The sequence below is a fragment of the Amblyraja radiata genome, chromosome 10 (genome assembly GCF_010909765.2).
Source record: "Amblyraja radiata isolate CabotCenter1 chromosome 10, sAmbRad1.1.pri, whole genome shotgun sequence".
Taxonomy (NCBI): domain Eukaryota; kingdom Metazoa; phylum Chordata; class Chondrichthyes; order Rajiformes; family Rajidae; genus Amblyraja; species Amblyraja radiata.
The window spans coordinates 26,301,319-26,327,780 of record NC_045965.1 but is presented as its reverse complement, the minus strand read 5'-3'; the positions used below and the strand labels follow the sequence as shown (position 1 = coordinate 26,327,780).

Here is a 26,462-nt window from a genome sequence, read left to right as displayed (position 1 = left end):
TATCCTTTACTATCTAATTTCTTTTTCTTATTCTCATCTTTCTTTATTATAACAAAAAAAATTAGAAGCTGTACATAAAATGTATTATGAAAATATATATTAGGCACATTGGTGCCATATGATTGTACTTCTAATAAAATAAAATATATTTTTTTTTAAATAGCATCCTCTGCTACACTTATTAGTTATTATTTCCATTCACAAGATATTTCATCCAGATTAGCTGCCCCAAACAAATCGTGCAACAGATCAGCATCTTGTTTGATGTGAATGCCACCCAGTCACTGTCAAATGTAAATATCAATATTCCTGAACCAAATGATCCATTAAATCAACATTTCTTTGGAAACAAAACAGTTAACAAGTTTGCTAATAATTCAGCTTCACAAGTCAATTTATTTATTTATTCTGATTCAACATTGTAATAGCAAATCTGTGTTTCATAATAGTATGTAAGTTAGTACAGAAAAATCCAGAAAATATACAAGCTGTAAAAATATTCTTTAGAGGTTCATTGATTTATATATGTAAAATAAAGAAACTTTAATGCCTGATGTCTGAAGCCTGGAGTAAAAATTGACATAGTAAACCAGTCATCCATCAAAAAGACACTGGTTTTAGGTGAGACAAAATTAATTAGATTGGAATTCATTAGATATGTTATTTACAAACTGAATATCCTACTCATTAGTGCCTGAGCATATTACTTTCTCTCATTGGTCAAATTCAGTCAATTTATTTAACATTTTCTCAGTCCATTTTTGCTTGTCTGCAGCCTTTTTCTTCAATTTCCCTTTCAGGCCGAACAGGCAAAATGGCATGTGCTATACGACTCCACAACCCACTGAATTTGTCTGAGTCTAGGATGTTGTACTGTGCACTGTTACTAGAGACATTGAACTTCATTACAAGAAAATTGTAAACCATCTCCTCCAGAGCATCAAGGCCCAAGTCTGGATCTAGTTTGGGCTCATCGACTAAAACCGTGATTAATAAAGAAACATCCTTAAAAGCTGCATTTTCATGATCACAGTACTTATAAAACATAAGTGTAGAAGCAGGTGGAAGCTCCTGAAATTGATGAACAATGGCTGACTTTCTGCCTTCTCTGAATCCTGATGACAATTGATTATCTAGATCAAGCTTGACTTCATCGCTATTTAGAAATCTTTTACCATTTCCATCAATTTCAAATATCCTGGAACCGAAGGCCATGGCATAAGCTCCAGCAATCCTGCTTGTGAGGCAACGCATGGTTTCCTCTGCATCCCAAGCAGCTGCAAACATTAGGATAACTGGTTCAGAGTGCACAGTCTTGTTCACTTGTTTCTGCAACAGTATCTTGCTTCTTTTCCATAGCTGTTCTTCCTGATTTGGAAAACCTCTCTGCACCTTTTCAAAATTCTGCAAGAATATGTTGAGTACTTTAACTTCAGACTCTTGATTGATCTGAAAATTCAACCAGAGGTAGGCGAACAGAGGTATCAACAGGATTCCTATCCAGAGAAAACCAAGATTGGACTGTTTCCCTTTGGAGAAATGAAAATTGTTCAGTAAGATATCCAGGTACTAGAGTTAATATTCACACAACAGTAACAACTTAAAATATAATGGAAAGTTGCAAAGGATAAAACAGCAAATTGATTAATGAGCAAATTCAACAGTAAAGTAGAAAAATATTTCAAACAGCAAGGTAATATTAATAAATCCTTCATCAAAAAAAATGTTCAGAAAGTCAATGTTACACAAGGGATACAAATCACATTGCACACAAAGGTTGACAATATGTTGCAATTGCCAAGAAATATTCCAACAAATATTAAAATATTATGCTGGAGATTACAAAGACTTCTGAGCATTGAAACATCCCATTCACCTCAAGTATTCTAGGACAGATAGTTAGTCAGAAACGTTTTCCCAGGGTGGAAATGTCCAACACAAGTGGGGGAGAGGGGAAAAGACTAATGGAGACATACGGGGGTAATTTTCTTTTTACAGAGAGAGTGGTGGGGCCTGGAATGCATTGCCAGGGGTGGTGCTAAAGGCAGATACTATTGCGGCGTTTAAGAGGCTTTTAGATAAGTACATGGAAATGCAAGGAATAGAGGGATATGGATCATGTACAGGCAGATGAAAGCTGTTTAACTTGGCATAATTTTTGACACAATCATTGTGGGTTGAAGGGCCGTTCCTGGGCTGTATAGTTCTATGTTCTGACAGCAATTATGCTTTAGCTGGCTGTCTGCTTTAAATGCATCAGCACAAGCATTTTGGGCTTTCTTCCCGATTTCCCAACCAAACTCATTTTGTATGTTAACGGTATGCTAGAGAAGGTCGGAAATTATTTTACATCTCTAATTACCCTTGTAAATATGGTAATAAGTGCATTTAATGGAAGTTCTCCAACATCCAATTACAAAGAACATTCCAGGTTGATAAAAATACATCTATTGATGCTCCTGAACACATCATCAGTGATGTAACCTGGGGTCATTGGGTGTTTCAGGTCTTTCAACATCGGACACCCTCACCCAGGTGACCCAGCCGTGGTTGATCAGACCACGACTTGTGTTCAGGTGGCATTCGCTCCTCCCCATGGACCTCCTCTCCTGATCCAGAGCCATCTCGAGGCTTTCACCGCTGGTGTTCTTGATGGCTCTTCTCTCCATTCCATTGATGCCCAGTGCGCTCAAGACTTTGTAGAGCAATTATTTAGCAGTATTTATACTCTGTGATGACAACAGTAATTTATTTCTCAATTCTGCCACATTGAGAAGAATTTGTAAGCTACTCCCTTGTGTCTTTTGCCCTTGCCTTTCCGGGTTGTGAGTTTTGGAGGGAATGTCAAAGAAATGGAGTATTTGGTAGATGGTATCCACTACAGACAGGAAAAAGGAATGAATATTTAGCATGGTACAATGGAATTGTTCATGGAAAATCATCTCTATTCATTGGACATCCCATATGTCTTTACAGGCATGATATTCACCTCCAGAAAAAAAGTAGGACGTATTGACCGACAAGGCCCCCGGCGGAGTCCAGGGGCAGCATGGTACAATGGAATTGTTCATGGAAAATCATCTCTATCGGGGTTCAGGGGGCTCCTGCATTTTCAATAAATTTCAAGTAATTCCTAAGCTTTCTGCTAGTAGTTTACATAACAGAAGCTTAGAATTTTTCTAACACATAACCAGTAAAATAACCCCTAAAAGATAAATATTTCATGAAATAATTGACTTAATACAGCTAAAAAAATCTTGACAAAAAAAGTCACATGAATTTCTACATGAGCTATTTGTAGAGATGCCAAAAGAACACAAACGTAAAACCTACACATCACCTGAGAAAGGTACCATCTCAAGGCATAATTATGCACAATACTGCAAGGCACAGTTAACTGTCAATACACTGATGTCACATCTGCAACGCTAAGAAAGAAGGTAGAAAACTAAAAACCTCTGCCAATACCAATGAAAACAAAAATTCCCACTATAAACAGTAAATCCCCAGAAAGGGGGATCATCGCCAGTTCCATTCCCTTTCCAGTCGCAGGAAACCCAAAACACGTGTTAATTTATTTATTTTCCCCATAAGATAGGAGGGGGAGGGGATCAACACCCCGCAGCCATCAGCTGTCCGGGCATCCTGGTCATCCCGAGCCCGCGCTCCCGTTCGTGGCCCCACGTCTCACCCGCCCGCTCTCCAGTTCTCTCCGACAAACGGGCACCGTCACAGCTAGCACAGCTGGGCTGATCTCAGCAGCAGCCAAAGAGCGTCGTTGTGTTCCCGTGTGTCCCCCCCGCTATTGGCTGACCTCCATCATGAATCACAAGCTTGCCTGCCTCCAGACCGGTACCACCACTGACTCTCCTTCCCGCACCCTTTTATTTTACGATCTTGCCAACTAAACTGTCAAAATCAGGCACAAAAAATTGAAAAATCTGATTCAATGTTAGGAAAAGAATAAAATTGGAATTCCGATTTAAATCAGAAGAATATCATGCCTGTCTTTATGAAAGTGCTATTCCATTCCTCCTTGACTGCATGGTGTATTCTGGAGGACTGCCAAAGTATTCTTCAGTGGGAAGTTCCAGAAATTTGCTTTAGTGGTGATGAAAGAACCATACTGTATCTCCAAGTCACGATGGTGCATGACCAAGGGGAAAACCTGGCAGGCAGTAGTGTCAATGTGCACCTATTACATTTGTCTGTAGCTGGTAGCAGCCATGGCAACTTGCTGCAGTGCATCTTATAAATGATTCACACAAAAAAGTTGTTGAGTAGATGGTGTGCACGGGCTGCTCATCGAATAAGCTATTTTGTTTGGGATGGTGCTGAGCTTCAAGAGTGTTGTTAAACTTCACCCATCCAAAGGAAAAGAGAATGTTTCCTCACACTCTTGACTTTCAAATCGTGGGCGTCAGAAAGGATTTGAACAACAAGTGGACCACAAATGCCTGCTCTTGAGGGTAGAATATTCTGTGTCTAATCCAGTAAAGGTTCTCTCTTTTGGTACACAAAAATGCTGGAGAAACTCAGCGGGTGCAGCAGCATCTATGGAGCGAAGGAAATATTTCCAATATTGGATAACCTCCAAGATACTCTAATTACTTTCATCAAAGGTAGACAAAAGTGCTGGAAAAACTCAGCGGGTGCAGCTCCATAGATGCTGCTGCACCCGCTGAGTTTCTCCAGCATTTTTGTGTACCTTCGATTTTCCAGCATCTGCAGTTCCTTCTTAAACATTCTCTCTTTTGGTGATTGCTTGGCAATGATATTGTACCAGTTATTTCTAACTTCTGTGCTCAGGCTTGGATGTTGACCAGATCTTGCGATAGATGGGCAAGAATAGTTTTGTTTTCTGATACTGGAAGGAGTGATGTGGATGTTAGCTAATTGAAAACTTCTGCTGCCAGTAGAACGTAAACCTGTTTGTTATTCTGATTGGCTTTATCTATTCTAATCAGTCTGCAATGTGTCACTAGCAAGGCTAGCATTTATTACCCATCTCTAATATCGGAGGTATACCAGAAGCCAGATTAAGGCCAACCCACAATGAAGTGGGTTTGAGGTATAGATTCAGCTGTGCAACAATCCCGGTCCTATTGGATCATAAAGTACTGCCTCCCTTTCAACTTATTTTATGCCATGTTTCTAACTTGAAATTTGGTGTATAGGACATCAAATCCATTCAAATCCTCCTCAAGAACAGATTCATTTCCACATTGCATTTACCTTGATCAGACTGATGTCTGTTGACATCTTCATTTATCTGTGACTTCCGCACATTTCTCATTGAAATCTCGCCACGTCCCAATTTTTCATTTGGATATTCTGAAATGGATGAAATTAACAAAATGATTAATTCCAATCAAACGGTTAGCTAATCCTCATATTGTGGGCAGACTCGCATATTAAAAAACCCTGATGTGATCCAGTGCTTTCAAATAAATTGCGTGAATGTTAAATAGATTATGATGTGCAAATATAAAAATGTATGAGCACAAGAGGCAGTACTGCAAAACTTGCATTAATTGCCCATCGTTAATTGCTCATAAGGAAGAGGTCTGCTCTTCCAATCCAATCCAACTTTATTTGTTAAGCACTTTAAAACAACCAATGTTGACCAAAGTGCTGTACAGAAGAATAACCAAGACATCATAAACAGACAACATAACAGCTCACATGAGGCGCAAAAATTACATATGAAATACAACAATAAATTAAAAGACATAAAACATGAGTAAAAATAATAGCCACGCAATAAAAGCAATCAAGATAAGAAATTAAATCAAGTAAATAAAGTCGACATCTTACTGGGTATCAAAGGCCATGGAGAAGAGATGGGTTTTAAGAAGTGATTTAAAAACAGACAGAGAAGAGGCCTGTTTAATGTGGAGAGGCAGATCGTTCCATAATTTGGGTGCCAACACAGCAAAGGCACGGTCCCCTCTGAGCTTCAGCTTAGTTTTAGGCCCACTCAGGAGCAGCTGATTATCTGACCTGAGAGAGCGGGCGGGTGTATAAGGGTGTAGAAGCTCAGATAGATAGGGCGGGGCAAGACCATTCAGGGATTTAAAAGCAAATAAAAGAATTTTAAAATGGATCCTAAACTGAATACTCTTAAAGTATTCCATAACAGTGAGGGAAGATTGGTATGTTTACCATAATTTAGAGACAATGGTCTTCTCTTTTTATAACAATCTTCAAGTGCTCTGAATATTTCATAGCTCTACAAATTTGGTTTAGCTTCATTATTGTCACGTGTACAGAGATACAGTGAAAAGCTTTATTTTGCAGACTCTTCAATCTGATCCGAAATACCATATATAGATACAATCAGTTCAAATTCAAATAACATAGATAGAGCAAAAGGGAGAAAAGAGGTTTAGAAGAGTAGTTATATTGGATGGTAGTAGATCCTTCTCTGGGAAGAACAGGCAAAGAGTCGCAGTGCTCCAGTGCCATCTTGGGAGAAATCTGACTCTTTAAACTTTCAATACAAACAACAAATCAAACCTGCCACCATTTGGCAAATCCAATTCTTTCAATCCCTCTCCCTCCATTGTCTGCATTGTCATCCCATGTTTTAATCCCTCATTTATCGCTCTAAAATCAGCACTCTTTATAATAGCCCTTCTAAAAATTATTTCAGATTGAAAAGATCAGTTCCCAGTTTTCCATGGGTATTTCTGTGGTAATATTTGTACATCAATTACAATGTCCAAAAAACACATGATCCTTAAGGGCCTGTCCCACGAGCATGCGACTCCATGCGCCAAGCGCAGCCTAACGTGGTCGCTTGAGCTGTACGGCCACGCGGGGCCGGTCCCACTTCGATCGCTGGAGCCGTATGGAGTTGTGCAGAGCTGGTCCCGACATCGCGCGGGGCTCCGAAAAAACTGACCGTGTTCAAAAATTCCACGTGGCAACGGCCTGCCGGCCTGCAGCTTCTCGACGCCGTACGCAGCGTCTATGACGCCGTACATCACGTGCGAACTTCCCACAGACTTCGCTCGAACTTCACGTCACTCACTCGACCTCCGCGCGGCCCCCCGCTTCCGGTTTGGTCGCGCTCGCCGCATGCAGGCGCATGCTGGTGGGACCAGCTCTGTACACGGATCACTCGACCTTCGCGCGGCCCCCACTTCCGGTTTGGTCGCGCTTGCCGCATGCAGGTCGCATGCACGTGGGACAGGCCCTTTAGCCACAGATCTTATATCAAAGAATTTATGCATTAAGGTAAAACCGATAGCTGGTAACATAGGAAATGCATGGAAACCTGCAGGCAGAGGTGCAGGATGACATCTCTACAGTCCCATCCCTTCATTTTGGGATATTTAGAGGGATTTGTGACCACATTCTTGCCCTGGGAAGAATGCATGGATTGTGGTCAGTGGACAACACACTTAGGGAATTAGTTTGAAATAAAAATAAATGAAAATGAACTATCTAAAAGCAAAATTGGCGCTTACCATTATCAGAGTGATTTTCCTCATCAGATTCATGATGCGTTGTGGTCTGAGGTTCTTGCATCTTTTCCTTTGCCTTCTGTTCATGGTTTTCACAGATGAAGCCTGCAAAGAACATAGCATAAACAGTTAGGAAAGATCACTGTCATGTCCCATGATCTAAGTGTTGAACAATCCCAAACCCAAAAATCAGTTTAGGAAATACTGAAACTTTTGCCGACCATCAAAAGCAAACTGACTTAATCAACGATGGTATCCTATTGTGCACCTTCAATTAGATAATTCAGTGTAGCAGAACTTGATTAATAGTTTGATAACATGAGAAGGCAATGAGTAAAAGGCAAGAATTTCCAATTGAGCATGGGGTTTAAATGTTGCTGGTAATGTTGGCCAAGGAGGCTTTTCACAACTGAAAATTTAAAAAACTGAAGAAGGTGGAAGGGACTAGGAGACGGCTTGCAAACTTAAATACTGGCAACAGCAAGTTAGGCAACATGTAAGCAGACAGAAATTGAGTTAACATTTCAGGTTGGAGGCCCTTTCTCACAACTAGATTGCAATAGTCCATCCAGCTCTCATTCTAACCTATCTCACGTTTGATGCAGTTAGAACAAGGCTGAATGTGAAATTGAGGAACAGCATCTCAACTTGTTTTCTCTGCCTGCATCACAGCTGGCCATGCATTTGTTATATTGCCTCTGTTTTACTCTCTCAAATCGCACCCGACTCATCAGGCATATCCTCGAGCTCTGATTTCACAACATTTACATTCCTCTGTGTTCATGTTCTCTAACCACCTCGATTTCGTAACGTTTATATTTCCTTGTTCAAATTCTCTCTCTCTCTTTAACTAACTACCTTCATTAATCTTTTAGACCTCATTTGCAGATTATTCTCATAACGATCCTGGCCTCACCTCTTAGGAGATATTCCTTTTTCCTATACATTCATCCCCAACCTCTCACAAATTAAAATAAACTCTCTTTTCCAGTTCCCACAAAGGATCTTTGACATGAAATTAACTTTATATTTCCACATGCTGTTTGTCTGAGTGCTTCCACCATTTTTTGTTCTTATTTCAGATAGTTCCTTTTCCCTATTTCCATTGACCCTCTGGACTGTCTGGGAAAGTTTTAATTGATTGTCAGAAGGGCAACATGACTTTAGGGTGATAGTTCGACTCTTCACTCAGATAAATGACAATTGACATGCTTTTCTCAAAGGTGAATCTAATTTAGGATCTCTTCTGATTTAAGGAAGATCATGTGGCTCAAAACTGGGAGCAATCAACAGAATCTGAGATGATCTATTGAGAAGACAGAGAAGCAGGGACGAGGAGACGGCTTGCAAACTTTAATACTGTAAGGAAAGCATTTGTTGTGATGTGTTAATACTAGACTGGCTCGAACAAAAGGAGGACTGAAGCTAAGTATGCAGCACATATTGACAAGCTCACAGCTTATGATAAAATCAGAATCTGTGACTGAAAATTCTCTTTATTATCTGTTGAAACTTTTCCAATATTTGCTAATCATCAATATAGTATGAGCACACCTCAGACTGTAAATTGTGTCTCACATTCTTTCATTGTGGAAATTGAATGACATCTGATAAATAAAGAGCATGTAAAATGCTACTGTTGGTTAATATGAAGCAAAATGCGTGTCTAATTCCCTCTAGTGAGATGGAGGGAACTATTGTTGTCATTGAATGACAATAATGAATGAATGAATAAGTTTATACTAATACTAATTCAAGGGACTGGACAACAGATCTGGCCGCCACTTCAGCGCCTTCTGCTGGCCCGCTCGCCTCTGCCAGTGCTCACCGTCTGAACATCTCTCACCTGCCGATTCGCTGGCTTCGCTCATGTCAGCCGCTTCCCGCAAATCCTTAAATTCCCACAGCCGAGTAACTTCAATTGGTCCCTTGATCGCGCTGTTGGAATTTAAGGATTTGCGGGAAGCGGCTGACATGAGTGAGGCCGGCGAGCGGCAGGAGAGAGGTTTTCAGACGGAGCGCATTGCCAGAGGTGAGCGGGGGCCGGCAGAAGGGACTGTCTGGTCCCGACGGCCGCTTGCAGCCACCCGAGCTACTTCTCCCCCCAGCCACAATGCGGTGGCTCCACACCCGGAGCGTCGCAAGTGGATTACTGGCATGATCCCCGACCCCCTCCTTCTCAACACTCCTGCCCTCCCCGCAACTTTACCCCGAGCCATTCCCCACACGCTGTGAAAGGAACTCTTCCCCCCCGGGAAATACGGGATTTAAAAACATATAGCACCAAGAAATGTATTCTTAAGATAATGGCAATCCATGTTTGAAAAATCCGCCAAGAAACTTGCGCTGCACATGTGCAGTAGGCTGCAAAGGCAGAATTTCAGCTGCCTTCAGCTCTCCCTGTCATTGACGGCTTGAAGCTGCTCCGACGGCACGTCAGCTGCACACACTTTCGCGTGTTACAAGTACTGCGGATGGAAGGCACGGAGAATTATGCCTACCTGAGAGATCGATCTCTTAGATAGGCATAATTCTCCCATGCCTTTACTATTTATATTTAATAATTACCATTTAATAATTTTAGTCAGGGTAGGCAGTGCCTACCTTGCCTACCCTGATGGCACGTGCCTGCTTCTGAGGTAGGAAGATGCAACTTGGTGGATAGCGTGAGAATCCACCAGGAATCAGATATTAAGTTGGTGTCAGATTTTTTTCAAACCTGCTTCACTACTTGCTTATCTTTTACAATTTTGAAGAAAAAGTCTTAACAAACAAGATTGATGCTATTGTGAAGCCAGTGACATGATGCTCCATATCGTTGAACCTCATGGTAATTGACATTGAACAACATTGTGTAAACAACATGAAACAATGAACAGGCTTTGGTGAGATCTTGCAGTGTGACTGAAATTCTGATTATCATCTGTTAAAGTCTTCCAATATTGGATAACCTCCAAGATACTCTAATTACTTTCATCAAAGGTAGACAAAAGTGCTGGAAAAACTCAGCGGCTGCAGCTCCATAGATGCTGCTGCACCCGCTGAAATTCTCCAACACTTTTGTCTACCTTCGATTTTCCAGCATCTGCTGTTCCTTCTTAAATTACTTTCATCAAAGATGACACCATTCAAGCACTTTCAACTGGACAACAACGTACAGAACTTGATAATTTGCTTGGAAACAGTGAACATTAAGACAGTGAACAGAAGCGAGAATTTCCTCACTGCGCTCCCAAATCTTAGTTTTCAAATGAGTTTGTGAGATCTCAGAAATAAACATGTCTGTACATTCTTCAACTAAGAACACTACATGGCACCTGGTGAAGAGTCAGAAAGTACAGAATTCATACCCAAGTATTTTTGATTAAATGACCAACACTGTATCACCAAAGAAACAAACAAAAAAAAAACAGCCCTTAAATCTTCTCTGTTTTACCTTTATTCTCCTCTTCAACTTCTTTTGCAGTGTTACAACAGTTCAATTCTTGTGCATCACCCGGTGGCTTCTCGTTAGATATCTCTTTTCCATTTATATCTTCTGAAGGAAAAAGATATACAGTTAAGAATGATCAGTGATCATTTCAAACCTCAAGATATCTAAATACAAACATCAAATCAAACCTGCCACCATTTGGCAAATCCAATTCTTTCAATCCCTCTCCCTCCATCGTCTGTATTGTCATCCCATGTTTTAATCCCTCATTTATTGCTCCAAAATCAGCACTCTTTATAATTGCCCTTCTAACTATTCTTTCAGCTTGAAAAGATCAGTTCCCAGTTTTCCATGGGTTTTTCTGTGGTAATACTTGTACATCAATTACAAGGTCTAAAAAACACATGATCCTTAGCCACAGATCTTATTGAATGAATTTGTGCATTAAGGTAAAACCGATAGCTGGTAACATAGGAAATGCATGGATACCTGCAGGCAGAGGTGCCTGTCCCATCCCTTCATTTTGGGATATTTAGGGGGATTTGTGACCACATTCTTGCTCTGAGAAGAATGCATGGATTGTGGTCCCATGGACAACACACTTAGAGAATTAGATTGAAATAAAAATAAATGTAAATGAATTATCTACTCTATCCAAAACAGAGAAATACCTAAAAGCAAAATTGGCATTTACCATTATCAGAGTGATTTTCCTCATCAGATTCATGATGCGTTGTGCTCTGAGATTCTTGCATCTTTTCCTTTGCCTTCTGTTCATGGTTTTCACAGATGAAGCCTGCAAAGAACATAACATAGTTAGAAAAGATCACCGTCATGTCCAATGATCTAAGTGTTGAACAATCCCAAACCCAAAAATCAGTTTAGGAAATCCTGAAACTTTTGTCGACCATCAAAAGCAAACTGACTTAATCAACGCTGGTATCCTATTGTGCAACTTCAATTAGATAATTCTATGTAGCAGAACCTGATTAATAGTTTGATAACATGAGAAGGCAATGAGTGAAAGGCAAGAATTTCCAATTGAGCATGGGAGCATGAGATCTCCTCCATTGTCAGTGAGACTAAAAGCAAATTGGAGGAACAGCAACTTATATTTCGCTTGGGCAGCTTACAGCCCAGTGGTAGGAATTTTGATTTCTCCCACTGCAGGTAGCACCGGCATTCTCTCTCTCTCTCTCTCTCTATCCCTCCTCCACCCTAGTCGCACTAGCTTCACATTTTTAACTTATAAACAGCTAACAATGGCCTATTTCCTTTATCATCGTTACTTTTTTGCATATCTTTTATTCATTGTTCTTTATCTCTCCACATCAGTCTATATCTCTCGTTTCCCTTATCTCTAACCAGTCTGAAGAAGGGTCATGACCTAAAACGTCACCCATTCCTTCTCTCTAGAGATGCTGCCTGTCCCGCTGAGTTACTCCAGCTTTTTGTGTCTCTTCTGAATACAGACTGGCTCCTCTGATGTTAATATTAAATTGGCTAGAAAAATAAATGAATCAAAGATGGCATGCAGGTAAGCCATAAACTAATTTTAACCATCTATAATGATCCTAATTTAATTTAATGTATCTTTGAAATGCTGACCAGAGTTTGTACACTAAGTGAATCAATAGTCCAATACACAGGATGAACAATGTCAGGTGTGCATAGTTGCTATCTGGACTTGTGACAGTTCAGGAGATAAGAGTGGACAGCCGGGGTTGGAGACCCACATAGAAGCACGGGAGAGATCCACAGCTTTATATGTTGAGTGCTTCCAACTAGATAATAGTTTCAACTTGGTTGTTGACACAAGAACTACAATGAGCAGGTGAGAATATCCTCCCTACTCACCCAACCCTCGGGTTTCAAATGAGTTTGACAGAGACCTCAGGATGAAATGTCCTTCCACATTCTTCCACTGAGAACTCCACAAGGAATTTTGTAAGTAATCAATATGGATTCTATACCATATGATTAAATGAGAAACGGAGGCCTGTTTGAATATATATCAGATTCAAAAATGGGAATGAATCTCAGAACTGCCCTGTAACTCCTCTTCATTTTACCTTTATTCTCCTGTTCAACTTGAATTTCTTTTGGATCCTTGGAATATTTCAAGCCTTGTGCATCTATCATTGACTTCTTGTCACATCCCACTTTTTCATTGATAGATTCTAAGGGAAACAAATAAATATTATTAAGATTGTTCAGTGATCATTCCACATATATAAATATTTTAAATAAAATATAGATGTCAAAAATTTTGATTGATAAAAAATCTCAATGAAAATGTGGGCAGTGCAGATAGTAGAGCAGCTCTCTTGCAGTAATAGAGACCTCACTTCAGTTTCACTCCTGGCATCGGGTGCTGTCTGTGTGGAGTTTGCATGTTCGTCCATAACCGTGTGAGATTCCTCCAGGGTCTCCTGTTTTCTTCCACACCCGAAGGAGATGTGGATGGGTGTTTAGTTTAGAGATGCAGCGTGGAAACAGGCCCTTCGGCACACCGAGTCCACGACGATCAGCGATCGAGGTTTATATCCTCCCAACAGTGCAACTCATGCAGATTCCATGCAAGTTACTTCAGCATTTTGTGTCTATATTCGGTTTAAACCAGCCTCCGCAGTTCCTCCTGCAAATTTTGTCTTCCCAAAATTTCTCTATTTTGCAGCTTTACAATTTGAATGACCAAAAGAATACTCTCATTGCAGGCGTGACACCGAGGTCAGCGCTGGGGCCTTAGCTACTTACAATATATATTTGTGATGTCGGTGATGAGACTGAATGTGCTGGAGGCAGATCTGATAATGATACAAACAGGATGGGAAAGCACATTGTGAGGATGACACAATTGGGTGAAATGAATGGGGAAATGAATAGGGCAACAATTTCGCAGATGGACTATACCTGTATTTCCCAACAATGAAGATGCTATTTTTTACCCCAAAATAAGGCCCAAAATTTTACCTGCGTCTTGGAGGCCATGGTTAAAACATGAGGGGGACACAAGGAGGCCTAACACAGGGGTCGGCAACCTACGGCCCGGATCCAGGCCGTAACCCGATCTCATCCGGGCCACAGGCGGTTTTTTTTTCTAATTAGTTTTCGCAACCTGGGAACTGCAGCCAATCCCGGGGCAAGCGAGCTGACCTGGGAACTGCAGCCAATCCTGGGGCAAGCGAGCCGACCTGGGAACTACAGCCAGTCCTGGGGCAAGCGAGCCGACCTGGGGCAGGCTGTAGCGCCCAGGTCTCAAAACATCAGGAGGATTGTCCCCCCATCTCGCAAAACATGGGGGGGGGGGGGGAGGGGGGAAAGACAGGTCCCCCCCCCCCCCCCCCCAGTCACTTGGCTATCCCTCAGAACAACTGGGGGGGGGGGGAAGAGTTCCTTTCACAGCGTGTGGGGAGTCTGGCACGGCCTGGGCAGCACAAAGTAGTAAACTTGTCTGGGCCGCCAGGGGTAAAGTTGCGGGGAGGGCAGGAGCGTTGAAAAAGAGGAGGTCGGGGATCTCACTCAGTAGCTCTGGTGGCTGCGAGCGACCGCCGGGACCGGACAATGGAACCGGCCGCCACCTCAGCGCCTTCTGCCCGCCTACCCACCAGCCAACCAGTGTCCTTCGGCACAGGTGCATCCAGTGGAGGTGGTGGCTGGCGGGTAGATTGCCTCCTTGAAGGAGTTTCGCATCTTCCTTTCTACTGACTAAACCAAACCCTTGATCCTGTCCCGCTAGCCTTTTTTCTAAATGTAACAACTCAAAATGGGAGTGCATCTTCGACGCAGGTGCGTCATCATTGCTGGGAAATACGGTAATTGGGGGGGGGGGGGGGGGAATGTGAATTTTCCTACCGTGACCACAGACTTCTAGTGTGTACTGTTTTGCTTTAAGAATCTTCAAGGGCAGTACAGTGACACAGTGGTAGAGTCGTTGCTTTACAGCGCCAGAGACTAGGGTTCGATGCTGACTATGGGTGCAATCTGTGTGGAGTTTGTACGTTCTCCCTGTGACCCAGTGGGTTTTCTCAGGGTGCTCCAGTTTCCTCCCACACTCCAAAGAAGTATAGGTTTGTAGGTTAATCGGCTTCTGTAAAAATTGTAACATGTCCCTAGTGTGTAGGACAGTGCTAGTGTACGGGGGTGATCGCTGGTCCGCGTGCCAATGGGTCTGTTTCTGTGTTGTATTTCTAATGTCTAAAGATCAGACGCAAAAAAATATATATATTGTTCAAAAAAAAAAAAATAACAGAATGCTGCTGACCATAGGAACATAGGTTGCTTTGTACATTGAAACATATTAAGTTAGCATACAGGTACAACAAGTAATTGTGAAGGGAATTGCACTGCCGGCAAATAAATTATATTGCAACGGTAACAAAATCTTGAAACCTTACATGGCATCGGCAAAACCACAGCCATGGAAAAATGAACACTCATTTATTAAGGGAGATATATGCAATGGAGACTTTTCACTTGGTCTGTTGTAATTATGAGGAAAAGTTGATCCTAAACTCATTCTTTAAAAGTTTAAGAGAATCTTTCTGAGCAGATTCGGCTAATACTCTTTGGCATCAAGAAGAATGGGAAGCATTCTTATTGAAACACGCGAGATCCTGACGCAGTTGGTAAGATAAATGCTGATAGGGTGTTTACCCTCATGGCAAAATCTGGGACTTGGAATCTGTAGATCAGTGCATGCTCCTTTAACATAGTGACCTCACCACTACTAACCACTCCCCATTGTCTCTTGTATAATTGTAGCTTCCCCACCTCCAGCTCTCTCTCTAGCTCCAGTGATGACCACGGACAGCTAGGGCATAGTGTGTGTAGTGCATATAATAAAGTTATGTAGTAAAAGACTTTGTGTGTCAAGCAAGTCCTTTTTACAGAATCCTGGATTCAAATAAGGATTGGCCATTGAAGGAAGAGACAGAGAGAAAGTTGGAACTCTCTACATCAGAGTCATGGATTATTTATGTAGTATAGAATTTTAAACAAGCTGCTCTCCATCCAGCTTTAGAATAGGTAACTTGCCTGCAACATGTTATTAACCATATAACCATATAACAATTACAGCACGGAAACAGGCCATCTCGGCCCTACAAGTCCGTGCCGAACAACTTTTTTTCCCTTAGTCCCACCTGCCTGCACTCATACCATAACCCTCCATTCCCTTCTCATCCATATGCCTATCCAATTTATTTTTAAATTATACCAACGAACCTGCCGCCACCACTTCCACTGGAAGCTCATTCCACACCGCTACCACTCTCTGAGTAAAGAAGTTCCCCCTCATGTTACCCCTAAACTTCTGTCCCTTAATTCTGAAGTCATGTCCTCTTGTTTGAATCTTCCCTATTCTCAAAGGGAAAAGCTTGTTCACATCAACTCTGTCTATCCCTCTCATCATTTTAAAGACCTCTATCAAGTCCCCCCTTAACCTTCTGCACTCCAGAGAATAAAGACCTAACTTATTCAACCTATCTCTGTAACTTAGTTGTTGAAACCCAGGCAACATTCTAGTAAATCTCCTCTGTACTCTCTATTTTGTTGACATCCTTCCTATAATTGGGCAACCAAAATTGTACACCATACTCCAGATTTGGTCTCACCAATGCCTTGTACAATTTTAACATTACATCCCAGCTTCTATACTCAATGCTCTGATTTATAAAGGCTAGCATACCAAAAGCTTTCTTTACCACCCTATCTATATGAGATTCCACCTTCAAGGAACTATGCACGGTTATTCCCAGATCCCTCTGTTCAACTGTATTCTTCAATTCCCTACCATTTACCATGTACGTCCTATTTTGATTTGTCCTGCCAAGGTGTAGAACCTCACATTTATCAGCATTAAACTCCATCTGCCATCTTTCAGCCCATTTTTCCAAATGGCCTAAATCACTCTGTAGACTTTGGAAATCCTCTTCATTATCCACAACACCCCCTATCTTGGTATCATCTGCATACTTACTAATCCAATTTACCACCCCTTCATCCAGATCATTGATGTACATGACAAACAACAAAGGACCCAACACAGATCCCTGAGGCACCCCACTAGTCACCTGCCTCTAACCCGACAAACAGCCATCCACCATTACCCTCTGGCTTCTCCCATTCAGCCACTGTTGAATCCATCTTGCTATTCCTGCATTTATACCCAACAGTTGAACCTTCTTAACCAACCTTCCATGAGGAACCTTGTCAAAGGCCTTACTAAAGTCCATATAGACAACATCCACTGCTTTACCCTCGTCAATTTCCCTAGTAACCTCTTCAAAAAATTCAAGAAGATTAGTCAAACATGACCTTCCAGGCACAAATCCATGTTGACTGTTCCTAATCAGACCCTGTTTATCCAGATGCTTATATATATTATCTCTAAGTATCTTTTCCATTAATTTGCCCACCACTGAAGTCAAACTAACAGGTCTATAATTGCTAGGTTTACTCTTAGAACCCTTTTTAAACAATGGAACAACATGCGCAGTACGCCAATCCTCGGGGACTATTCCCGTTTCTAATGACATTTGAAATATTTCTGTCATAGCCCTGGCTATTTCTACACTAACTTCCCTCAATGTCCTAGGGAATATCCTGTCAGGACCTGGAGACTTATCCACTTTTATATTTTTCAAAAGTGTCAGTACTTCTTTTACTTTGAAACTCATAGTATCCATAGCTACGCTACTAGTTTCCCTTACCTCACATAATTCAATATCCTTCTCCTTGGTGAATACCGAAGAAAATAAATTGTTCAATATCTCCCCCATCTCTTTTGGCTCTGCAGATAGCTGTCCACTCTGTCTCTCCAATGGACCAATTTTATCCCTCGTTATCCTTTTGCTATTAATATAGCTGTAGAAACCCTTTGGATTTACTTTCACCTTACTTGCCAAAGCAACCTCATATCTTCTTTTAGCTTTTCTAATTTCTTTCTTAAGATTCTTTTTACATTACTTATACTCCTCAAGCACCTCATTTACTCCATGCTGCCTATAATTATTGTAGATCTCCCTCTTTTTCCGAACAAGATGTCCAATTTCCCTTGAAAACCAGGGCTCTTTCCAATTTTTACTGTATCCTTTCAACCGAACAGAAACATAAAGTTTCTGTACTCTTAAAATTTCCCCTTTAAATGTCCTCCATTTCTCTTCTACATCTTTCCCATAAAACAAAATGTCCCAGTTCACTCCTTTTAAATCATCTCGCATCTCATCAAAGTTAGCCTTTCTCCAATCAAAAATCTCAACCCTAGGTCCAGTTCTGACCTTCTCCATAATTATATTGAAACTAATGGTATTGTGATCACTGGACCCGAAGTGCTCCCCAACGCATACCTCCGCCACCTGTCCCATCTCATTTCCTAACAGGAGGTCCAGCACTGCCCCTCCTCTAGTAGGTACCTCTATGTATTGCTGCAAAAAACTATCCTGCACACATTTTACAAACTCCAAACCATCCAGCCCATTTACAGAATGTGTTTCCCAGTCTATGTGTGGAAAGTTGAAATCTCCCACAATCACTGCCTTGTGCTTACTACTAATATCTGCTATCTCCTTACATATTTGCTCTTCCAATTCTCGTTCCCCATTTGGCAGTCTATAATACACCCCTATAAGTGTTGCTACACCTTTCCCACTTCCCAGTTCCACCCAAATAGCCTCCCTAGATGAGCCCACCAATCTATCCTGCCAAAGCACTGCTGTAATATCTTCCCTGATAAGCAATGCAACACCTCCACCTCTTGCCCCTCCAATTCTATCACACCTGAAGCAACGAAATCCTGGAATATTTAGTTTCCAATCACAGCCCTCCTGCTACCATGTTTCACTGATCGCCACAACATCATACTTCCAGGTGTCTATCCAGACTCTAAGCTCATCCACCTTTCTTACAATGCTCCTAGCATTAAACTATGCACATTTAAGAAACTCTTATTCTCTGTTTATTTCCTTTTTTTTCTTTCTCCTCTTGTGTCCGAGTGCTTCCCTTTTCTGCTTCCTGCCTCCCATTCTGTCTACTAGCTTTCTCTACTTGAGTCCCTCGCCCCAACCATTCTAGTTTAAAGTCTCCCCAGTGGCCTTTGCAAATTTCCCCGCCAGGATATTGGTCCCCCTCTGGTTCAAGTGCAACCCATCCTTTCTGTACAGGTCCCACCTTCCCCAAAAGAAGTCCCAATGATCCAGAAACTTGAATCCCTGCCCTCTGCACCAGTCTTTCAGCCACGCATTTATCCTCCACCTCGCTCCATTCCTACTCTCACTGTCGCGTGGCACAGGCAGTAATCCTGAGATTGTTACCTTTTTGGTCCTTTTCCTTAACTCTCCTCCCAACTCCCTAAATCCTCCCTTCAGGACCTCTTCCCTTTTTTTACCTATGTCATTGGTACCTATATGTACCACGACCTCAGGCTCCTCTCCCTCTGATTTCAGGATATCTTGGATGCGTTGAGACACGTCCGAGACCTTGGCACCAGGGAGGCAGACCACCATCCTGGTCTCCCGACTGCGTCCACAGAATCGCCTATCCGACCCCCTAACAATAGAGTCCCCAATTACTATTGCCCTCTTCTTTTTTTCCCTACCTTTCGGAGCAACAGGGTCGGTCTCTGTGCTGGAGGCCCGTCCGCTGTCGCTACCCCGGGCAGGCTGTCACCCCCATCCGTACTCAAACAGGAGTACTTATTTGCAAGGTGTACCGACATTGGAGTACTCACTCGTCCCTGCCTCTGCCCCTTGCCCTTCCTTAGCGTGACCCACATGTCTCTCTCCCGTGGTTTTGGAGTGACCACCTCCCTATAACTCCCCTCTATGACCTCCTCACTCTCCCTGACCAGACAGAGGTCATCGAGCTGCTGCTCCAGGATCCTAATACGGTCCCTTAGGAGCCCCATCTCGCTGCACCTGGTGCAGATGTGGACGTCTGGAGGGCCATCCGACACCATGACCTCCCACATCTGACATCCCGAACAGTACACTGCTCTGGCTGTCATTCTCCCGCCTTACCCTGGATCTGATACAAGTATAATACAATAGAAACTGCTGGGAGAAATCAGCAGGTATCTGACTCACAACAGCTGCTCCCTCTTGACCTTTAAACTGTACCTTTATTATATAAACAAAAAGCACTGTACCTTTAGCCCACTGTACCCTTAGTAAACATCCAAGGCCTAACGAAATTCTCTACCTTCATTTACCTACTGTAATCATTGTGCATTTTTTAAATAATACATACAAATCATACTCGTCTCTGTCGGGCATTCCTAATCCTCTTAATCGCTACTCCCTACCACTATCCATAACATCAGTGCCTATTCTGGTGCTAAAATTATTACAGTTGTTAAACCCATAATAGGAGCAGAATTAGGCCATTCGGCCCATCCAATCTGCGATCGTGGGTGATTTATTTTACTCTCTCAACCCTATTCTCCTGCCTTCTCCCCGTAACCTTTGATACCTTTACTAATCAAGATCTTATCAATTTCCACTTTAAAAATACCGAATGACTCTGCCTCGGCAATAAATGACTCGGCAATAAATTCCAGATTCACCACCTGCTGGCTGAAGAAATTCCTCCATCTCCATTCTGATCCAATCCACATGCAATTTGCATTTTGATTTGAAACTTGACTGGTCCCACATCCATTCTGTCCCACATGCACCACATTCCTCAAAACACCACGTTACCATGATTCAATGATTCCTCAGACACGTGTTCCCCTTCCAGGTTCTCCATTGATTTCTCACTGTATCCCCACTCTTCCCTTGAGGATTCTTGAAGAAAGAGAACATCAATCAATTTATTTCCAATAGTTACCCACATCTGAAACAAAACACTTTATAACAATCGAAAGGATAAAGTACATACAGATTTTTTTAATCATGGGGAACAAACTGGCTTCTTTAGGCACAGAGTGGGTACATATTTCCAGGTGGGAGCAATGTGTCCGTTGGTTTTCCCATTTTATTGCAAACATTGTCCTTAGAGATAGGAAAGATTGGGGATGAATCGGCACCCTTTTGGAATTAGATTGATTCAGACTTCAGAATAATATATTTTGCCACAGTCTCCAAAAGAGAAGATAGACTTCTGATAGAATAGTGGCTCCAGAATAGCCACCAAACTTAACAGGGAAATATTAAATGCCTGAAATGCTGGTGAAGCTGGTACCTAATTGATTGGCTCCAAATAGATATTTTGTATTTAGGCCGTGGGCCGAACATCGAAAATGTGTCTCGAATGTAACTTTTGTGACTCATGTCTGGTATCTACTTGAAATTTGGCACAGATTTAGATAAAATATAATTGAGAAGGAATTCATAACTCGTCAGTGCAAAAAGTTGCACACTAATTAAGCTAATTAGGAAAAAGTAACAGCGCCCTCTTGTGCTCAAGAATAGGTAGCTGTATATTACTCTATGGGGAGCTGCGGTAGTGCCGAGACTCGAATGGGAATGTAATTCTGCTCCTATTCTCACCCCGTTAGTCTGGTTCAGTAAAACACTGAGTCAAACACTGGATTCAATAACTTTATTTCCAATCACAATACCACTACCCTATACGATACCTAACCAACACCGCGGGCCCGATCCTTGTCTCTACTCGTCCAAGCCCTTCAGCATCGTGCGAATGGACACTTCCAGCTGGTCAGCACAGCCCAAGTGCTGCCCCACAAAATCAACACAGACTCATGTGCTCTCCTCTCTTAAATACCATATCGGACCTGTGGCGTGAAATACATGGGGAGGGCAACCCCTACAAACCAATCATAAATAAATATCATACAACACATTAAATTGACAGTTCCCTAACCTAATCACAAAATACCCCATTACAATGTTTCTACATAAAGTTCCCAATGGAAGACAGTTCCCCTAAGTAAAGAAACATTTTACCAGGTAATATAAACAATTCGGGCAAGGCCCCTAGCCTTGACCAATCACAAGATAACAGTGCAAAGACCATGCAACATAGCTAACAGTGGTATTATAACATAACATTCTCCAACCAATCTTGATCATGCATTTGCAGCAAGGCTCAGCTCTTTCTGCAAAACCCTCATACATATTAACAATTGAGGGGACATCTGGACATCGCCCTGTACTTAGCTTCCTCCCAGGACCCAGACATTCTGGAGCCATGAACCTCATGGTCTATGCAGCTTTTGCAAAAAGATGCCAAGCAGGTTTTGCAAAGGCAGAAATCCTCCATTTTGTCAGACACTAAAATGACCAATATTATTAGGAACATTGAATACTATTACCCCAATTACATGGGACGGGTAACTCTTCACCACGGGAATTTCAGTCTTTTATGTGATCTACAGGGAGAGGACGCTGGTGAATATGAGGTAAATTTTGGAACAAGTTCAGGAGGTGAAACTCAAGCAAGAGTCCGACTGGAGGTGTTTGGTGAGTGAGACTGCCGCAGAGGTGGGCCGAAAGGACCTGTTTCCGCACTGTATTTTCAAACTAAAATCTAAACTAAAATTGTAGGTACTTTGCTCAGCGGATACATGAGCTGTTCAAAAATTAGACCTTGCTGTCCAGAGTATTACAAACTAAATGAAAATTGTGATTAACTAGAAAATATGATATTTAACATCTGGCCAACTAAAGCAACCTCATTAACTAGCAGGATAATGCGAGGTGAAATCCAATTCAGGAAATTTTATTCAGTTGTGCAATTAAAGCAAAAATTCAATGACCTTCTCCTCCCTCACCCTGCCACACCCAAGACATTTCAATAACAAAAAGGAAAACAAATTTTAAAATAGATGGCAAAAGATACGCGAGAGCAACAGTTGTTGCATATGACGTTCTCTGTATTAAGTGGTTTTGTGAGTATGAACTGCGAACACCTCCTCTGCAAAAGACACAGGAGTGCTGGAGTAGCTTTGTGGGTCAGACAGCATTGCAGGAGAACATGGACAGCCGACGTTTCGGGTTGGGATCCTTCAGATATCAGTCTTAAGAAGAATCCCGACCCAAAACGTCTCCTATTCATGCTCTCCTGTCATACATCCTGATCCGGTGAGTTCCGAGTGTTTCCTAACCAGAAGCCTTGGATGAACCATGAGATCCGCATTCTGCTTAAGACCAGATCCCAGGCATTCAGGTCTGGTGACGCAGAGGTCTATAAGAAGTCCAGATAAGACGTTTACAAGGCCATCAAAAAGGCCAAAAGGAAGCTGCTCTAAGCTGGAGGATGAGGCTGATGTCTGGCAACTGTGGCAGGGCTTGAATGGCTTCACCTCCTACAAGGCGAAATCTGGAGGCAGCTCAAACAACAGCGAAGCATCACTCCCTGACGAGCTCAATGCGTTCTACGCACGCTTTAATAGGGAGAACACTGATGTGCCTTCCCGAGCCCCCATTCGCCCTGATGGTATTTCAGTCACAGAGGCCGACGTTAGAATATTCTTCAGGGAGTGAACCTTTGGAAAGCGCCTGGTATACCCGATCAAGTTCTCAAAACCTGTGCAGACCAACTGGCTGGAGTTTTTGCGGACATATTTAACCTCTCACTTCTGAGGTCCCCACCTGTTTTAAGAGGGCATCAATATCCTTTCTATCCATACATCTGTCCAAATGTCTTTTGAAAGTCGGAACTGTATCAGATTTTGTAGCTTCCTTAGTTTAGTTTAGTTTAGAGATACAGTGCGGAAACAGGGCTCTTTGGCCCAACATGTCCACGATGACTAACGATCCCTGCACACTAACACTATTCTACACATACTAGGAACAATTTACAATTTTACCAAGCCAATTAACCTACAAACCTGTACATCTTTGGAGTGTGGGAAGAAACCGAAGTTTCCAAAGAAAACCCACACAAGTCACGGGGAGAACATACAAATGGCACGGGCGGTCACGGTGGCGCAACGGTAGAGTTGCTGCATTACAGCGTTTGCAGCGCCGGAGATCAGGGTTCGATCTCGAGGACAATGCTGTCTGTGCGGAGTTTGTACGTTCTCCACGTGACCACGTTGGTTTTCTCTGAGATCTTCGGTTTCCTCCCACACTCCAAAGACGTCCAGGCATGTAGGTCAATTGGCTTGGTGTATGTGTAAAATTGTCCCTAGTGTATGTACAATAGTGTTCATGTGTGGTGATCGCTGGTCGGTGCACACTCGGTGGGCCGAAGGACCTGTTCCGCGCTGAATCTCTGAACCCCTGTATGTCAGGAGTGATGGGGAGAAGGCAGGAGAATGGGGTTGAGAGGGAAAGATGGATCAGCCATGATTGAATGGCGGAGTAGACTCGATGGGCCGAATGGCCTTATTCTGCTCCTATCACCTATGAACTTATGAGCACCTGTAGTCAGGATCAAACCCGGGTCTCTGGTACTGTAAGGTAGCAACTCTACCGCTGCATCACCGTGCCACCCTCCCTCGCTCTTTCGGAAAGGATTATCCTCTCAGTGAAAAAGTTGGCCCTCAGGTCCCTCTTAAATCTCTCACTCTCTCCTTAAGCACATGCTCTCTAATTTTACAATCCTCTACTTTTGGAAAAAAACTGAGCATTCAAAAACTGAGAATTTCAAGCATTGCTCCTCGTGATTTTGTATATTTCAATAAGATCATCCCCTAGCCTACTACATTCTTAAGGAAAACAAAAATACTTTAATAAGATTGAGTAACATCAATTACAAGTAGGATGGAAAAGTTAGAACTGTTTTTCTTGGAACAGAAAGTTATGAGATGGCTTAACAGAGGGAAATGGTTCTGCTCGGGATACAGGGTGAAGCCCACAACCAGAGGCCATTATCTTCAAATCATTGGCAAAGACCAAGAGGGACGGTGAAGAAGTTTTTACCCCTAAGAGCATCTCACCTTTATTAAATAACAATCCATTGATACATTTAAGGAGATTAAATGGCAATTTAAATAGCCAATTTTACAAACAGAAGCTGAGAGTGGGAGAGTATGACTATTCTTTCAAGACTAATTGCACAAAATGGATCTCTTCTATGCTTATCTATGATCTATGTTGGTATGCTTATCGACAGAAAAGTGTCGATATGGAGCCATTAACAATGGACATATTTACCATAAATACCAGGCAGTAAAAAAATCTTAAGATTGTGCAACACAAATGTTTGTGTCGACTGATTGGTTAGCTCTGACCTTTCATAAGTATAAATCCCGCAGTAGCATTTATTTTCTCCATTTATTAAACAAGCCAGCTGTTCACAAAATGATTATAATTTCTCAAATTACATGTGGGACTAAGTATTGGTTCCTTTTTCTTTCACCTGCCCTCCTGACCGATACATGGAAGACGATGGAAGCAACCAGTAAAGTGGTCTTTGGCCAGTGTTCAATAAGGCAGGCGCTGGGAGCGCCTTTTGAACTCTGAGTGAAGTCACAAACTTGGGTAGTTTGATGCAACTTACATACCGTCACTTCTTTTTACTGTAAAGCAAATGAAATAGCAGCCTCGCAAATATGCATAAACGTAGGGTTTCCAACATTCAGCATTTTAGCGACATAGTTTTCTTTAACAATATTAACTCGCCAGCACTCGGGAACTCCCTTAACTAACTAACTAACTCAGTGAACACCAAACACCAGCCACCGTGCACTCACCCTGCAGCTGCTGCCCTCCACTTTCACACTGTCCGTCCATTCTTTCAACAGGCGCTGTCGCCATCCTTCCAGGAGGCACTCATTTCACCTTCGCTCTTCTCGACATGAAGCCGCCAGCAACCGCGGGGGAAAACATTCGCCGCTGGTTTGCAACCCGACGACATTAGGCGTGGGAACGCTGTCAGAGACGGACTGCAGGGCACAAAGTGCTTCCGCAAACCTCCACTTCGGGGCAAGCAAAGATCATAATTAATGATCTTTGGGGGCGGGCAAGCAATGCTTATTTCTATCGAGGACCCCGTTGCCGGGTAATTATGTTGTGAACATCTCAGATCGACTTGTACAACTTTTGCAGACGTGCACAAAAAAAACTTTGACTGTCCGAGGGAGCAAACCAACAATTCAGCCTTCTTTAAAATAGTTTGGGCGGTGACATGGAAAATGAGGATAGAGCGGTGGACATTGCCCAATCTATCGTCGATAAGAGGAGGTGCCTCAAACGACTGGAGTGGAAGGAGTGTTAGTGGAAATTATTTAAAATTAGAGAATACAGCGTTCAAACCAAGCGAAATATGAGATGTTGTTCCTCCAATTTGCGTGTGGCCTCACTCGGGCAATGGAGAAGGCCCAGGACAAAAATGTTGAACATTGAATTCTCTCATTTTAAATAACCAGCACTCCCCCGCCCTTGACTCCACCATTAGTTGTTTAACCAGTTCCACAGGTTATCATAGATAGACACGAAAAGTTGGAGTAACTCAGCGGGACAGGCAGCATCTCTGGAGAGAAGGAATGGGTGACGTTTCGGGTTGAGATCCTTCTTCAGACTGGTTAGGGGTAAGGGAAACAAGAGATATAGACAGTGATGTGGAGAGATAACGAAAAAAGTAATGATGATAAAGGAAACAGGCCATTGTAAGCTGTGTAGGGTGAAAATGAGAACCATAGGTTACCA

At 42.3% G+C, this 26,462-nt stretch overlaps 1 protein-coding gene and 1 long non-coding RNA gene across 6 annotated transcripts in view; one reads left to right on the top strand and one right to left on the bottom strand.

Annotated features, from left to right (window-relative positions):
• The window catches only part of LOC116977712, a 36,520-nt gene that overhangs the window by 1,236 nt on the left and 8,822 nt on the right, over window positions 1-26,462 (top strand). For both annotated transcript variants that reach the window (XR_004413284.1, XR_004413283.1), the window contains exon 2: window positions 8,729-8,901. This is a non-coding gene — a long non-coding RNA (uncharacterized LOC116977712). The remainder of the gene's footprint in view (window positions 1-8,728; window positions 8,902-26,462) is intronic.
• On the bottom strand, window positions 371-25,710 carry LOC116977710 (torsin-1A-interacting protein 2-like). Of its 4 annotated transcripts, none has more exons than XM_033028412.1 (8): window positions 25,508-25,708; window positions 20,604-20,690; window positions 12,978-13,085; window positions 11,600-11,701; window positions 10,909-11,007; window positions 7,476-7,577; window positions 5,236-5,334; window positions 371-1,529 (listed from the first exon to the last, which is right to left on the bottom strand). In XM_033028412.1, the coding sequence occupies exons 1-8, from the start codon at window positions 25,569-25,571 to the stop codon at window positions 751-753; spliced, it is 1,440 nt and encodes a 479-aa protein (XP_032884303.1). In that variant the 5' UTR covers window positions 25,572-25,708; the 3' UTR covers window positions 371-750. The 4 variants fall into 4 exon arrangements, with proteins under 4 accessions (XP_032884303.1, XP_032884302.1, XP_032884305.1 ...); XM_033028411.1 differs by having other exon boundaries at window positions 10,909-11,010; window positions 25,508-25,706; XM_033028414.1 differs by lacking the exon at window positions 5,236-5,334 and having other exon boundaries at window positions 10,909-11,010; window positions 25,508-25,710.